The sequence below is a fragment of the Folsomia candida genome, unplaced genomic scaffold (genome assembly GCF_002217175.1).
Source record: "Folsomia candida strain VU population unplaced genomic scaffold, ASM221717v1 Fcan01_Sc005, whole genome shotgun sequence".
NCBI classification, from domain to species: domain Eukaryota; kingdom Metazoa; phylum Arthropoda; class Collembola; order Entomobryomorpha; family Isotomidae; genus Folsomia; species Folsomia candida.
In genome coordinates this window covers 3,278,847-3,295,112 of record NW_019091197.1, presented here as the reverse complement: position 1 = coordinate 3,295,112, position 16,266 = coordinate 3,278,847, and the positions used below count along the sequence as shown (strand labels likewise).

Genomic DNA, 16,266 nt, shown 5'->3' with positions numbered 1-16,266 from the left:
CAAGCACAGATTTTCGAATTTTAATTTTATGTATTAGCTTATGCACTTATCCGCATTTCATACATACATCAATTTCAAATTTATTTATAGCACTTTTTTTGAAACATTATTGTCATATGCGCAGGCCAAATAATTACATATCACTAGATTTTCTAATTGTGGTACTAAAGGCAATAATTAAATCGTGTTAGCCAGTCATACTAACACCTATCTGGTTAGGAAATTTGAAAACAAAGTAATATAAAATAGATCCGTTACTTTCTCACTTTATGTATTAAATAATTTGTAAAATAATGACTTCACAAATTGACAAAAATCTCAACGCGTTTCTGTTTTGTACCATTACCTACAAGGAACATATTTACTTTAAACTTTATAATTTTACCAAATTATAAAATTAATTACATCACAATGAAATTTAACGCTTAGTTCTTTTACAACTCTTCCGTTCTCCTGTATGAAGCATACAGTCTAAACATTTCAAAAAATCTGATAAAATTTTCAGAACATTTCTGTTTTTCTCCATGCTCTTCATAAAGTTTTTCAAGCTTGGCAAGATTTTCTTTATACTGTGCTCTGACAAGAAGCAGATACAGTATAGGCAGAAAGTCATTATACCCTCATACTTTTTGTACATAAAGCCTCATATTGTTCGAGAAGCTGGAGAGGATGAACTGCAATTTTGCGCAATTACTTACTATGACGTAAGGTTCCCTGAACCATACTTTGGATAGTGGCGTTGCACAAGCAACGACACGGTGAAATTATATCCAAAATTCCGACAGGAAAAAAGTCTTTACACCCTTTGACTTTTAGGTATTTGTAATATAATTTTTGAACACATCCTCTTAAATCGCTCATAACGCACCAAATGAGTCATCATTAATTGAAAAATAGCATTTGTCTAATGCTGAACTAATTGTCTGTTACTAATATAAGCTGATAATCACTCAGAAACACCTTAACCTCGTCCTGAGAAAAAACTTCGAAGATTTTGATGATGAAAGGCTTCGACACCAAAGAATTTCCGGCTAACTACCCATTAAGAATGGTACAGTTGCCGGCATAGTCCAGAACTGCAAAACATTTGGGATGGTATGGAATTTAACAGATTTATTACGTACATGGATCACACCCCCATGGACGGATCACGGCAACTTCACCAAAAGCCAAATTTTTCACGGTTATCTTCACCAAAAATCTGTTTGGAAACGAGGGAAGAATACGATCTTCGAGTGTCTGTGCGAATTATAAAGAATAGGATCGCTTAAGATGGATTTGAATAGCGAGCAACATTTAGAATTTTATTTCTCCGCGAGGCCTATATTGTAGACAGCCCTAAATGGGCTAAAAATCATGATAATTGGACGGCTAAATGTTAGAAACTCCTGATATTGTTTGGCGACGTCAACATCAACCTGTTTGGTTCAAATTGGGACCAGTGGAATATGGATTCAGCAAAGACACGCTGATAAAACCAACTACAATACGCTAAGCATTAAGGATGGGTGTGGAAATCGAATTGTTTGGGCGTTACGTTGTGGATGGGCGTCCGTAACTTTAATACAAGCGAGGTAATCATGTACTCCAACTACTACTGCGACGTTCTGGGTTGGAATTTGATGGCTATGGGAGGAAATAACCGTTAGGGAATCATTATATTTTCATATAGCAAGGCGATTCTAAGCACACATCAAAATTATTGAAGATTTGGTTTACAACAAATGAGTTTGAATGGTTGAATTGCCATCCATAATCATCGGACAGCATGTTAATGAACACTTCTGGTGAAGTCCAAAATTTTCCCAGCTCACGCCATCAAACTTCAAAGACTGGTCGGCGCCAAATAGCATGAATTGGAGAATTTCGACACTTCTTTCACCAGCTCATTTTTTGAGTAGATGCCAATGTGTCTTTGCCTTCCTAAACGATCCGGGTCGACATCCCAGATGCTAATTTGACTGTTATTTAACACGGAAGACTTTGAACAAATATTTCATGACATTTTAATCGGGGTATAAAGACTTTTTTCCTGTCGGAATTTTGGATATAATTTCACCGTGTCGTTGCTTGTGCCCCGCCGTTATCCAAAGTATGGTTCCGGAGACCTTGCATCATAGTATGTATGTATTATGTGAGGAGGATTCCTACCCATAGGGGTAGACATCCAGCTGCGCAGGTCACCAGTTGGACCTATTGCAGACACCTCAATGCACTCGCATGCGATTATTGTGTCGGAGCCTCTCTCGATTCCCCAGCTACAAAGATGGCGAATCTGCCAGACCTTAAAAAGGCCAGCACGTCTTTGAGAGGATACTCTCATACTTCCTCCACCCTTAAGGTAGAACGAAGGAAGGTCCTAAATCTCAGGGCACTGTAAGCGGGACAGTCTGTGAGTATATGAGCCATTGTCTCGTCCCCTTCCCCGCATTCCTCGCAGATGGGAGATTCAACTAGACCCATCTTATACAGATGCCCATTCAAATTACAGTGTCCTGTGATGGCAAAAGTTGTTAGCCTCATACCATCCCTCGTGGGCCCAAGTGATTTCCCACTTAGACCCTCGTAAGGTATTGGCAGGGCCAACTTTGAGAACTTACAATTAAGTAAGTTGGACCAATAGACCCGATGATCATTCTGAGCCCATTGTTTTATTGCAAATTTTCCAATTGCTGAGTTGACAGGGATAACTGGCTCTGGACCGCATGTTGTTATTTTAGCAGCCTCTTTAGCCAGCTTATCCACGCCTTCATTACCCCATAAACCCCAATGGGAAGGGATCCAATGTAAGGTAATGTCTTTGTGAATGCTCAATTGCTGCAGCGCCCTATGAAGCTCAACCGTGAGGGAGGAAACCAGCCGCTCACTAAGAAGAGAATCAAGGACACTGCGATTGTCAACAAAGATATTCACTTCCTTGTGTAGACTTGGATTTTCTGACATGTAGTTGCACGCCGAAAGAACCCCAATCTGTTCAGCCTGGAAGACCGTAGCATAATTACCCAGAGGTGTAACGCCACTAGGCCCATCCATGAAGTTACCACCTTCACCAATTATGAAGGCTGCACCGGATCCCCCCTTACCCCTAGACCCATCCGTAAAACAGAGGAGCCCAGGTAGATCCAAGTAGTTGTCGTACATATCTAGCCATTCCTCCCGAGTAGCGACCCGTATTTTAAAATTACGAGCCTCGGGAGGTTTAACAGATTTATAGTCATAAGGAAAGCCCAACTCAGGAATATTCTGAGCCAGGCTAGAGCACATCTCAATGTGAGTGATTTTCTTCAAACCACGACCGTATCCAACCCAGTTCAACCATTGACCACGGACCCTTAATCTTAAATAAGATTGAAGAGCCACTTCCTGAAGTCTTAGCTGAATTGGAAGGACACCAAGTAGGGTTTCTAAGGCCGCAGTCGGAGTAGTCGGAAGAGCACCAGTGACCATGCGGAGTGCAAGCCCCTGTACCCTCCGAAGCCGGTCGCAGAATTTTTTATTGGTCGCGGGCAGCCAGACCATCGCAGCATACTCCATGGCCGGCCGAACCACCGCCTTGTAAATCCAGAGACTACCTTTTGGACCAAGACCCCAGGTAGGGCCCATAGCCCGTCTGCATTGCATTAGAGACACGGTGGCTTTCCGCGCCTTCGTATCGCAATGCAGTCTCCAGTTCAGTTTTGAATCCAAAGTGACCCCCAGATAGGTACAGGTGCATCATAGTAAGTAATTGTGTAAAATTGCAGTTCATCCTCTGAAGCTTATCAAAAAATATGAGGCTTTATGTACATAAAGTATGAGGGTATAATGACTTTCTGCCTATACTGTACAAGGGCTCATCCCGATTAATAATGTTGACGAAGCTGATCATTTCGTTAAGAGGGACAACTTCTAAAATCGAACGGGCAACTACGTTTATCAAATTTTCACTGTAATCTGACACAAACTTGTAGAATTTGTCTTCATCCTGGACAAAAGTTTTTACAAAACGTTTTTACGCATTTACCAGTTTCCAGGTAAATGCGTAACGTTGGCAAATCTTGGTCGAAAATTTCCTAAACAAATGTAGTCTTATAAATAATTTAAATGTATGTGTTAAATTATGAATTTCGAATTTATCTGTCACCCACCTCGTCAGTCTCTCCGTTAAAGCGATAGAACATTTCCGATAAAATTTCACGAAATCTCGGATTCAATTCGTAAACTGAATATCCATGAAGCTGCAAAGGTTTGTCTATCGTTTCCATAAATTCTTCCACGCTCATTTCAGAAATTTCCTGCAACAGAAATAATATATATATTATCCATTCTCGACACTGGTTTATTTATGACGATATGTACATACGCTCTAAAAATTCCAGCATTTAAAATAACATAGAGCGGTATTTATAAGTAAACAAACATATGGCTCTATCAACGTCGGATTGATAAATTTATAATACCGTGTGGAAATATGTAGCTCGGTATTAAATTTGTTTCAACTAGGTATTAAAGTTATACTGGTAGGTAAAAATTTAATATCGAGAAATAAACACTCCTATGCCTAAAAATACCAGATTTCTAACAGTGTGATATGAATGCACACTGCAAATTTCAAAATTTCGCACATATGTGAAACTTATGAGAATAAGAAATACGCATTTATTTAGGATGCGCATGTGTATAGGTAAATCTATTGTAAATAAATCTCACCTCGGTCAAGAAGAAGTTCGTGTAAGCAGGTCCCCAGTAGTTCAACGAAACCAAAATCTCGTTCATCACCCAGTCGAACGTTAACTTCAAAATTGGTTCAATTTGGGGTCGACTTTGCTTAAACGTTTCCAAACGTTGTAACTGAGCTTGATACGCGTATGCGAGAAGTGCCCTAGCGTCGTACGGATTTTGACATAAGATGTCCATAATTTCAAACATTTCCTGTTTCCGAACTATCCCAAAAATTTTGGTTACTTTAGCCAAGATGAAATCAATCCAATCGTCCGTATCCGTCGTGTAGGTATCAGATTTGTTCACGTATACATAAAATTGTTCAGATTTAGCGATTATAAATTCTCTTAAGTCATCCAGGACTGGTTGTGTGTCCTCGTGGGATTGAATTTCATCGATGTGCAGATATCTTGTCAAGATACGATCTAGCCAATCGACAAATTCTGGATTCAATGAATCAACTCCAGTACCGAGGTACTTTTCCACTTGTTTTATTACAATGGATGTCAATGTTCCTAGCTGCATAAATAAATATGAATAAAATGTTACATAATAATACTTATGTATGTAAGTAAATATGCATTTCGACTTAATTAATTACATATTTACCTAATAATTAATTATTAATTAAGTATTTGAAGGCATGTTTTTGTTAACACGCTAGGAACAGTACAAATATTTTTGAAAGGTTTTAGGGCCAGTTAAAAAAATGTTTTTTACATATGGAAATATCTATGTAGCTGAACAAATCGAACATGGTTTTGCACCCGGCTTATCACGAGTTAAAATTGAAAGATCTTGATCTGTCTGTATGTAGTTATATTACGTAACTACATACCTATGTATGTAGGTACACCTCATATATAACTTATACACGAGGCGTAGAACACTTACAGTAGTGTGGTAATTCACATTGTCGATCTTTCAAATTGTCTCCTTTCTCAATAAATATTTTCATAATTTTGTACCAAAGAAGTTCATATTTGTCTAAATATGTTCTCACCCCTTCACTCGTCCCTTCCAAATTCGATTTTTCGTCTCTCGTCGCCTCAAACTCGTCGAGTATCGCCACAGCGGTGTCCGCATCATAATCCGGTTCATTCGAAGCACTAATCGCCCTCGCCAACAAGCTTGACCTTTCTTCTATAGACAAATTTTCTATTGTACTCATTATTGCGGTGAAAACGTACATGTCATGACAAAAGGCTCTCATCACATCCGTAACTTCTGGACTGGCTTCAATCATTATTACAAGTTTTAAGAAGTCATGAAGCTCGATAATTTCGAGGGGGTCAGGTTCATCTTGAAAGTCCTTGATCACGTTGTCAATCATGGTGTCAAGAAGGGTGCCTTCATTAATATTTAAGGCGATAAGTCTGTCAAAGAAGTTGGAGAAAATTTTTTCGTTTATCGGGTGTTCTATTATAAAGGTGTAGGCCTTAATGATGTCCTGTTCAATGATCTGAGCGAATTAAATGGTAGAAATTAGTCGTATTAGAATATTAGTCGAAATTAGAATTTAAGTATTAAGTCAGTTTTATGAAATTTTTAGAGGTTTACATATTCAAATATCCTGCATTTCTTAACATGTACACACAAACAAACTTACGTCGGTTATTGATCTACCCGCGACGGGCTGAATTAGCAATATGTTGAGAAATTTGGCGACGAGGTATCGTATCTCGTAGGAGACGTCATCCGCTGTCAGGTCGTAACGCTCGAGACGTGGTGCCAGTATGGCTGGAATATCGTCAGGATTAAATATGGTGTAAGGCTAAGACGAAATTATAATTTCATTTTCTTTCAGTTCCATGTGAATATTTAACATTACCAAAATAATTGTATGTAAATCAGATACGTACCGTTTCAAAATCTTTGTCTGATAATGACGTCGAAATTGAGGCTAGGATTGGGATGAAAATCCAAAATTTTGGTGAAAATACCATCATTCAAATTATTAAATTTGGATAGGTGTGTCTGCAAACTGTATGTACGTTTGATCTGTCTGAATATGACTAGTACATAAGTATTTATGTACGTGCTGATTCATACCACTTATAAGTCGTGTGTGAAAAATAAGATAAGATTGGTCTGTTTTTGATTGCCATGTCGTCATTTTACATGAGTTTATACATGATTCGTATTATCGATGTCTTTGATCGCATATGTATTGGTATCAATTCAATGTATGTATCGTGCAAAATATAGAAATGTTTATACTTTTTACCATGTTGAGGATTGCATGTAAAAAGTAATGCCGGACTCTAAAAATGAAATATTAACCAAAAAATGAACTAAACAATGAAATATTTTGTACCTTCGTATTAATTTAGCACTTATGAATGAAACTTAGGTTTAGTTTATTAACTAGCATTTATTCACGCATACTCGTTGTTGACCATCTTTAATTAAATATTTTAATTTGTATCATAATCATTGATTATAATTTTTCTAGGGTAAAATAGGTATAAATTATGTGCATATAAATTGCAAATTGTATTCTAAGTAGTCTTGTGGCACTGAGAAATTGGTCACGAGAGGAGAAAGCTCTATCAAAAATACGCACGAAATTAAGCAACAAAGTGTATCATTCCCGGGTCAGAAATTTTTTTTGTGACCCTGACACTTATATGGGGTTCAGAACAGACCCTTTCCGCAACTTTAATCAATATTTGATGGTGAAGTTGACCGCGGTTCGAAAATGCTAAGGTCAAACCTAAAGTGCAAATGAAGTCAGAAATATTGATTTTAATCCAGTTTTTCATGAATTTCGCTGTATATGTTAGTGTGGAGCCCTTCACAAAGGTTGGTGGCTTTTCACCCAATATGGTCTAGTTGAGGGGGTGTTCCTACTTCACTATGACGTTAATCAAATATTTTTTAAAACTATCTCGTCTCCATAATCCAGAAAATTGGGCGGTTTTTGCCCTATTCCGCCGATTCCCGCCAAAACCATGAATGTAGGCCGATAAGATAACCTTCGATCTCCATTTCGTAATTAACTAACCCTAAGAATATTTAACATAGATTCTACTTCTTTTTTTGTGGAAATATGGCTCCGTCTTAAAGAAATTCTCATCTGCAGACGGGTTATTTTTTGTTTGCTTTTTACCGTACCGCTGGGAGAAAGTGTTCGATTTTTTGACCTTAGCTTATGTCTGGGCAATCAGTAGGATATGACGCTTTCTACTCTAAAAGGCTTCCATCTTAGGGTCATTTTTCAGTGCTCATCTGATTTATAAAGTTGAAAGGTCATTTGTGTGGCCAAAGTCTCCGACGTCGGACAGAGGTTTTGTGCCATTCTGGTGTTTAAAGCGTCGGACCTCACTGTAGTCCTCCTTGACCTTGGACAACCAGAACTTTTATCTCAGAGATAGACACTGTCCCTAGGGTTACTTTAATAGTTTGGGCAACCAGATCGTAGTTGTACTTGGACTGCTACACTACATCAAACATTGTGTATTTTTTTCTCGTGCAAAAAGTGAAAAATTATTGCCGCGCGCGTCTAGCTAAGCTCCTTTATCTTTTGACCTAGTGAAGTCAGGTAAAAACGGTCAACACCAATGATAGCCACTGAATGTATGCACATACCGCAACTGACCTTTTAATTTTATATTGACCGGCTCAAAAACTACGCTCTACTATCACTTCTTATGGTAAGACTATGTAGAACCAGTGTTTCTGCTGTTAAATAACACCTGCACGAAAATAGTGCACGAAAATGTTTTTAAACGTTTAATAACACCAACTAAAAATCCGAAAAAGTGTATGAAAATGCACGAAAATGCAAGAAAATAATTTACATACAAATAATATTAGAATAATGCATTTTTTCGAAATATTCGATTACCTGAGGAATCGACGTGTATTTAAGATATTTTCGTATTCGCAAGACATTTCGTAAGACATTTTAGTATTTTAGAGTAAAAATATTTTTCATTTTTCCATCCGAAAAATGAATTAAAGTTTTGAAAATGAGAATGAATGAACATGACGATTTTCATGTACGGTTGTATGCGGGCTTGCAAAACAAATACTTGTAATTTGTTTGAAATTTTCTTGCCGAATAATAATTTCATGTTATTCGATATGTGTACAAATTCCAATTTGACAGAGTAGGAAAATATAAAATTTCCTTAAAATATGAAATTCCTTGCATAAGTTGCATTTCATGTATTATTATGCATTTTCGTACATTTTTATGCGTTTTTATGCATTTTTATGCATTTTTATGCACTGTGCATGCATAAAAATAATTTCGTGCGCACAAAAAGAAACACTGACTAGAACATAGAGAAAACAAGAAATTTGTAACTTATGAAAATAAAAAAAAGTTCCTGCATATTTAAGATGGACATTTGTGTATGTAAATAAATTTTGAACAAATCTTACCTCAGGCAAGATCAAGTAAGCAGGAAACCACACTTTGGACGAGACCGTCATCGAAACCTCGCTCATCGCCCAGTCGAACGTTAACTCAGAAATTGGTTCAATTTGAGTTCGATTTTGCATAAAAATTTCGTAACGTTGCAATTGACCTTCGTGCATGTATGCGAGAAGGGCCCTAGCGTCGTATGGATTTTGACATAATATGTCCATAATTTCAAACATTTCCGCTTTCCGAACTATCCCGAAAACTTCGGTGACTTTAGCCAAAATGAAATCAATCCAGTCGTCCGTATCCGTCGTATAGTTTCCCGATTTAGTTACGTATACATAAAATTGTGCAGATTTAGTGATTATAAATTCTCTCAAGTCATCCAAGACTATTTGTAGTTGTGGGTCCTCGAGGGATTGCATTTACTCCATTCGGTGCAGAATTCTTGCTAAAAGACGATCCAGCCATTCGACAAATTCTGGGCTGATCGAGTCAGTCCCATCTTCAGTATCGATATTATTCAACACTTCCTCGATCGTGGATGCATATTTTCCAAGCTAAATGTACAATAAAATATTAAACGTATGCACATCAGTACTAGAGCAAATTATTTGTGGACACTTGTTTTTGAAATAGCTTGGAAACATTGGGGATACTATTCGCTACTACAATCTCTGTCTGAGAAGAGGATAGAATATGCAGGGAGAGATTGGTTGTCAAGAAAAATAAAATACTACAAAACATCATAAAATGCCAACGATTTTAATTGAATTGCAATTAGAATATTTATTAAGGCTGCCTGGGACGCAGGTACAAAAACAATTTCTTAAGAAGGATGTTAAGGGCTCATTTTTGGAAAGAATGGAAAATGGATCCGTAAATATGTGGGAAAGGGTTTCTCCACAGAATTACGGACCCGTTTTCCATTCTCTCCAAAAATAAGTCCGCAACATCATTTTTTAGAAATTCACTGTCGCAGGCACGGTTAAGTAATTGAATTGGGATCGGTATCAAAATCGGTGTCTAAAAATTATTCGTGCGGATTTTATGATAGATCGGAGTGCTTTATTTTTTTGAGAAGTCTCCCAGCATAAATCAACCATATTATTAAACTTTAAAATTCGTAAAAAAAATTGGAGAAATTTTGAACTGATATGACCCTGTCTAGAAATTCTCCAAGGATACAGTCATAGGGCTTTGGTCAGGATGATTCTCAAGATAAAAATGTATAGATCACTAAATCGAGGTATTTATTTATACATAAACCATACCGTTTCCAAATCTGTTTGTGGTGTCGATGCCGAAATTGATGCCAGTATTAGGATTAAAATTAAAAATTTTGGTGAAAATCCCATGATTCAAATAAATATATATTTAGGTGTGTCTTCTTATCCTTGACAATAACGTTTGTGAACTCAAAGTGAACGTTTCATCTGCCTGAATATGACTATATATGTGCATAATTTACATAATTTACATACATAATTACATACATACAAACGTGATCAGGCGTATCAGTGATGAATCAGTACAACGTATTTTTTGAAAGCTTAACGGAATTGTTTACCGTCAATTGGAAATACGATAAGATTACTGGATTTGCAAATAATATCGTAATTTGAAATATTTACATAAGTACGTGAATAAAACTTTACTCTTAATTTTGTACATAACTTAGGATTAGTACATGCATACACATAATAATCCATACAGACATATATAAATGATTCGTTATACCTCAGATACCGTGCAAAATATCAAACTCGTATGGCATGAGCCATTTGACCATGAATTATGCTTGAGAAATGTAACATGTAATGGACTTCTGATAAAGAACTGAAGAATGATGAGTTTTAAATTCGTGCATTTGTATTCAACATTCTTCCTCAGTAAAAGAACATTGGGGTTTATTAACTATACCATTTTGTTACGTGTCTGGTCTGATGTGTAACAAATAATTAGTAATTGATGCCTAATAAATCGGTGAATACGAATTAATAATTTCCACCTAAATTTACATACTTATCTAATATATTTAACCAAATGCAGACTATTTGGAAATATTTGCATGCTATTGATGAATAATTTTCAGAGGAATTAATCAAAATTTGATCATTTGTTATACACTACGTCCCATTACATATGTACACTTGCAAAATTTATTCAACCAGTCCAACCTTTTCATACATATGATCCAATTCTGCTTTTAAATACACATTCGTAAAAGCTTTAAGTTTTTCGTAGCTCGGAAATATTAATTGAGTCGCGTTCACGGAAACGTCCAACTGCCCAGAGAAACTTGTCGGGACGACGTACATATCTAAATACATGACAGGAAATAAATTAAATTAACGACGATCTCACCCTAAATTATCCACTCTTAGAAATCCAGTATTAAAATAATACCAGGCGGTATTCATATATGACTCTAGTGGTATTGACAAGTAATACCCTGCACTAATAAATAGCTCGATAATAAAATTGTACCATATCGGTAGAAAATTTCTACAGACCCCGGTGTCGTTTTAATACCAAGCGGTAGCAACTTTAATACCGAGAAATCAATACCTGCGCGACTATACCAGATTTCTAACAATGTTCCATTTACTTATCTACTATGTACATAAATCACGTAAGAATCTGTAATTCATAGTTTTATGAATACTTTAATTGTTACATTAATATGTACAAATACATATATTCATACCTTTGATGGATTGCTTCTCGTTTTAGAGATTCATTCAAATTTGATTTGCGCATTGCTACCAAACCCGTGGAATCGATTATTTTCGAGGCGACCGACTTAATGATTGATTAGCCCGAATATTTCGTAATATAATTGTGTCACGATTAATTGATTGGATCGTAAGCATGATAACTTATACATATGACACCACTTCTCACATCTCACCAATCTAATCAACACGTTATCACAAAAAAGCGAATAAAATAATTTATGTTATTGTCAAACTAATAATTTTAACCAGACCCACTTTATTCCTTTCCTATCCATCATCATGTCCAGTACGCGAAAAGTTTTCCTGGGAATTTTACCAATTTCTTGGATTTTGGTAATTTGTCAAACAACTTTGCCAGTTTTGGGAGGTGCGTAATATATTTATTAATAATTTCCATGCGTACGGATGTTCCCGAAATTTTACATTATCTTACATAATTCAGACGATCCCTGCTTCGACCACGGTCCGGACAATGTGACTGGAAATTATGCAATTTGCATCGATAGAGAATCCTGTCCCTCAGAACCTATCGCAGTTGACGCGTGTCCATCTTACCCAACAAATTATGCATGCTGTTATCATAGTACGTGGCTTATATAATATTGTATAGCATCTGATTAAATATGTGCTTTATGTTTTGAAAATATTTGTATTTTTAGGAAATTTCCCCGGCCGGGAACATCGCGGGACTTGGATTGCCACAGTTAATAATATGGACTGGCCTCGGTCTGCAAGTTCTAACGTCTCTACTCAACAAAACGAATTGAGAGAGCTACTCGATAAGATTGCTCAAGCTGGATTGAACGCGGTTTATTTTCAGGTTAGGTGTTAAATTGTTGCGACCTTCAAGACCTACATACGTAAATTTGAAACGTTAAAAATACTTACGCATATCTGTTTATGAAGTTGCACAAGTTATTTTTACGAGTGATGTTTACAATGAGGGTATTCATTACGAGTTCGCATGTTCGCATCGCAACATAACTTTTTCGAAGTTGCGAATTTTACGAAGCAACGAAGTGAAGACACTTCACAAAGGACAAATTTCTGAAAATTTTATTCAAATGTCTCGAATTTTGCAATGGGAAAAATACGTTAATTTCCATTAGTTACCGAAATTTTGCATTTGAAATTTACCAAATAAGAAATTTTTGAAAATTCAAAACGCCAAATTTCGGTAACCAATAGAGACTTATGGACTTTTCCCATTGAAAAAATTGTGAAAAATTGTGAAAAATATTTTGCGAACTAAATACTAGCCCTGGAGATGCGCAAGTTCGCAAAATGATTTTCAAGCCAATTTTTTTTTGCGAACTTGCGAACTTTATTTTGTTGCGAACGATGCGAACTCAAAATGAATACCCTCAATATTTCCCGATTCTTTTGTAAATATTCGCTTCTGTTTACCAAAAATGAAGGTGCGGCCCGCTGGCGACGCACTTTATATATCCGACCTGGAACCGTGGAGCATATATTTAACCGGGGACCCACAAGGAACCCAACCCAGCCCAGTATGGGACCCTCTCCAATTTGTGATCGATTACTGTAAACCACTCAACATTGAGGTGCACGCTTGGATAAATCCATACCGTGCCAGATTCGGAACTCCTTCCAGTGCCGGGCTACACCCTAACCATATGGCCGTCCAGTTCCCGAGGTGTGCATATCCGTACGATATTTATTTGTGGATGGATCCCGGTTGTGGAGAAGTGGAGGACAGAACGGTCAATGTGGCGCGAGATTTGGTCACTCGATACGACTTGGATGGCCTTCATATGGACGACTATTTTTATCCTTATCCTGTTTCAGGTAATTGTAAATGGGAGAGCAGAGGTCGACGCCGAAAAATTTTCGGCGGCGCCAATTTTGATTTTTCGCCGTCAGTGGCGTGACATCCCAATGTTGAAGGAATACATGGGAAATCATATCAGTGTAGAATCGCCGGCGTCAACCTCTTTGGCAGAGTTCCAAAAAACACTGTATTTTGATGATATAGTTATTCATTTTACACACTATTTTTGTGTTAAATGTGGAAATCATGAGATAATCTGACGCTATATCTGAATCGTTCCAGGTATTCCATTTCCCGACGACATCACCTACAACGAGTACCTCTCATCCGGCGGGGGGCTACCCAAACCTGACTGGCGCCGTGAAAACGTCAACCGCCTCGTGCAGCGACTAAACGTTGAACTACACGAGATCAAACCATGGATCCGCTTTTCCGTCTCACCTTTCGGTCTGTTTCGAGCCGGGCATCCCGACGGCATGCCAAGTCCTCCCATCGTCCAAGGCCTCGACCAGTACGCCGAGATTTATTGCGATGCCAAACTCTGGCTCAAGGAGGGTTGGGTTGACATCATGCAGCCCCAGTTGTACTGGCGAATTGCACCCGCTATCCAGTCCTACCCGATTTTATTAGATTGGTGGGTCGGTGCTGGACAAAATCCGAAGGGGAGACACGTCTACGCAGGGAATTACCTGAGTCGCGTAGACCTCCAGAATTGGCCGATAGACGAAATTCGAAACCAGGTACTATGGAATTATTGTTGCGGGGGGTCACCTCATTTGCATATTTTGACACATTTTGCGAGAGTCTATTCAGCATGGAATCACCTAAAATGGGCATAGTGAGATTTATGCAAATAAGGTGACCCACAACAATAATTTTACTATATATGTTTGTTCATAGGCAAACATTTTGTTCACTTGATTATCATGTGTTATCGAATTATTTGCAAAAAGCGGTCCTATCATTTTGCAGGTCGAGATATCCCGCGAACCCGTAAACCGCCTTCGAGGATCTTGGGGCAATGTGCACTTCAGTTCAGCCATGTTCCGGGATGATTTCGGTGGATATTTGATTTCATATTTCGCCAATATGATCTATCCCGAACCCGCGTTGCAACCCGCTTATCCATGGCTGGCGAATGCCACGTATGCAAGGGTGGAGACTATGCAGCCATTAATTACAATCGATGACAAGGTCAACATCCTTGTCGAAAATGGGTCATCCATGAAGGGAATCGTGCACAAAATTGTGATCTACAAAGAGAGTCAAGTTGGTTGGAACATAGTCAAAATACTTGACGCAGGATATTTTGATGGGTCCATTAAGCTCCTCGGTTTAGAAAAAGGACATTTTTCTGCCCATTTTATCAACCGTTTTGGCCAAGAAAGCAGAAAAACGTTCTTCAAAATATTGTAGGAACTTTCTCGCCTAAATTTTTGAAGATTTTTTTTTCATCTCGCAAAATTAATAGAATAGGTAACCATTATTAAAATCCGGTTCAATAATTGGTTTAATTCAAATCGATATCCCAAATGTGAACATTGAACAATAAATCATGCTTAGAAGACATTGTGTAGTTTTATATATTTTACCATTATCAATGTATTAATTATTTACTACTGTTCGTTTGAAAAAAGTGGACAGAACAATCTGACAGGTAGTTTGTTTACACCGCACAAAATAAAAAATTAATTTACTTAAAAAATGTAAGGACTCTTGTCCTTATTTTTTTAATGAGCATTAGTATTTAACATTAACACTGATAATTTATATAACAATTTTGATAGGCTTCTTCCTAAGTTTCGTAATCGGTACAATTTTTCACGAGCATTTTTTATAATTCACACATTTTTAAATATCCTTAAACATTTAAATTGCATTGGCCTGAAATTGCGTTTACTACAAGTATGTACCGATAGGCGTGCTGTGACTTATCCACCAAACATGCCAGGTGCTTCGGCATTGAATGCTTCCCGAGCTGCCAGTCATGCGTTGATTAGGCACTGGCGACCGTTGGCACCGAAAAGTCGACGAAATTGAACAAGATCATGCAATGATACGATGCTGGTTGCACGTAACGAATGAACGAAGAGAAATCTCCGCTCAACGAAATTCTGCTACCTGGCCAGTAACTTTCATGAGTACCGAAATGGTAACGAAATGAAAACGTTCCCTCAATACCATTTATATAGTGTAGTTTTTTTACCGTAATTTAAATGCGAAATAATTCTACTCACTGCACAAAACAAAAACATCTAAATTGAAGAATCAAAACTATTTATTGTTTATGTCAACAAAAACATATACTTATGTAATGCTTATACATATACGCATAAATAGACATAATTACATAAATACTTATGCATATCTTTCATAAATTTACTACTTATAAATAATTAATAACAATATTACTACCTTCGATTAGTTTCATACGAATTGCACAAGGATATGTAAAAATATTTTTTGCCACAAGGAAGTAAAATACACTTCTTTGAGAGATTTTCGGGGTCTAATTTCCGCAAAGTTCCCAAATTTCGTACATAACCCATTCCTAAACCTTTGCATTGAACGGGGTATGACTTTGGCTGTATTTCGTCACCAAAAACTCGACACATAAGTTGGTTTCGGTATTTTTCAACGACACAAACTTGTCCTGT

The 16,266-nt window shown here is 37.2% G+C and overlaps 3 protein-coding genes across 4 annotated transcripts; 1 reads left to right on the top strand and 2 right to left on the bottom strand.

The window, feature by feature from the left end:
• Nucleotides 1-60: 60 nt before the first annotated feature.
• On the bottom strand, nucleotides 61-8,852 carry LOC118435772. Of its 2 annotated transcripts, XR_004835000.1 has the most exons (7): nucleotides 6,564-8,852; nucleotides 6,311-6,475; nucleotides 5,705-6,163; nucleotides 4,690-5,220; nucleotides 4,128-4,274; nucleotides 3,828-4,052; nucleotides 61-576 (listed from the first exon to the last, which is right to left on the bottom strand). XR_004835000.1 is itself a non-coding variant. In XM_035852187.1 (6 exons), the coding sequence occupies exons 1-6, from the start codon at nucleotides 6,648-6,650 to the stop codon at nucleotides 3,960-3,962; spliced, it is 1,482 nt and encodes a 493-aa protein (XP_035708080.1). In that variant the 5' UTR covers nucleotides 6,651-8,852; the 3' UTR covers nucleotides 61-3,959. The 2 variants fall into 2 exon arrangements, 1 of the variants encoding a protein (XP_035708080.1); XM_035852187.1 differs by having other exon boundaries at nucleotides 61-4,052.
• Nucleotides 2,320-3,603, bottom strand: LOC110850324. The gene has a single exon (XM_022097758.1). The coding sequence runs from the start codon at nucleotides 3,601-3,603 to the stop codon at nucleotides 2,320-2,322; it is 1,284 nt and encodes a 427-aa protein (XP_021953450.1).
• Nucleotides 8,853-12,081: 3,229 nt separating the features above from the next.
• On the top strand, nucleotides 12,082-15,178 carry LOC110849733 (glycosyl hydrolase YngK). Its single transcript, XM_022097169.1, has 6 exons — nucleotides 12,082-12,184; nucleotides 12,260-12,400; nucleotides 12,477-12,637; nucleotides 13,236-13,626; nucleotides 13,892-14,349; nucleotides 14,582-15,178. Exons 1-6 carry the CDS (start codon nucleotides 12,097-12,099, stop codon nucleotides 15,023-15,025), a joined length of 1,683 nt encoding a protein of 560 aa, XP_021952861.1. The 5' UTR covers nucleotides 12,082-12,096; the 3' UTR covers nucleotides 15,026-15,178.
• Nucleotides 15,179-16,266: the final 1,088 nt, after the last annotated feature.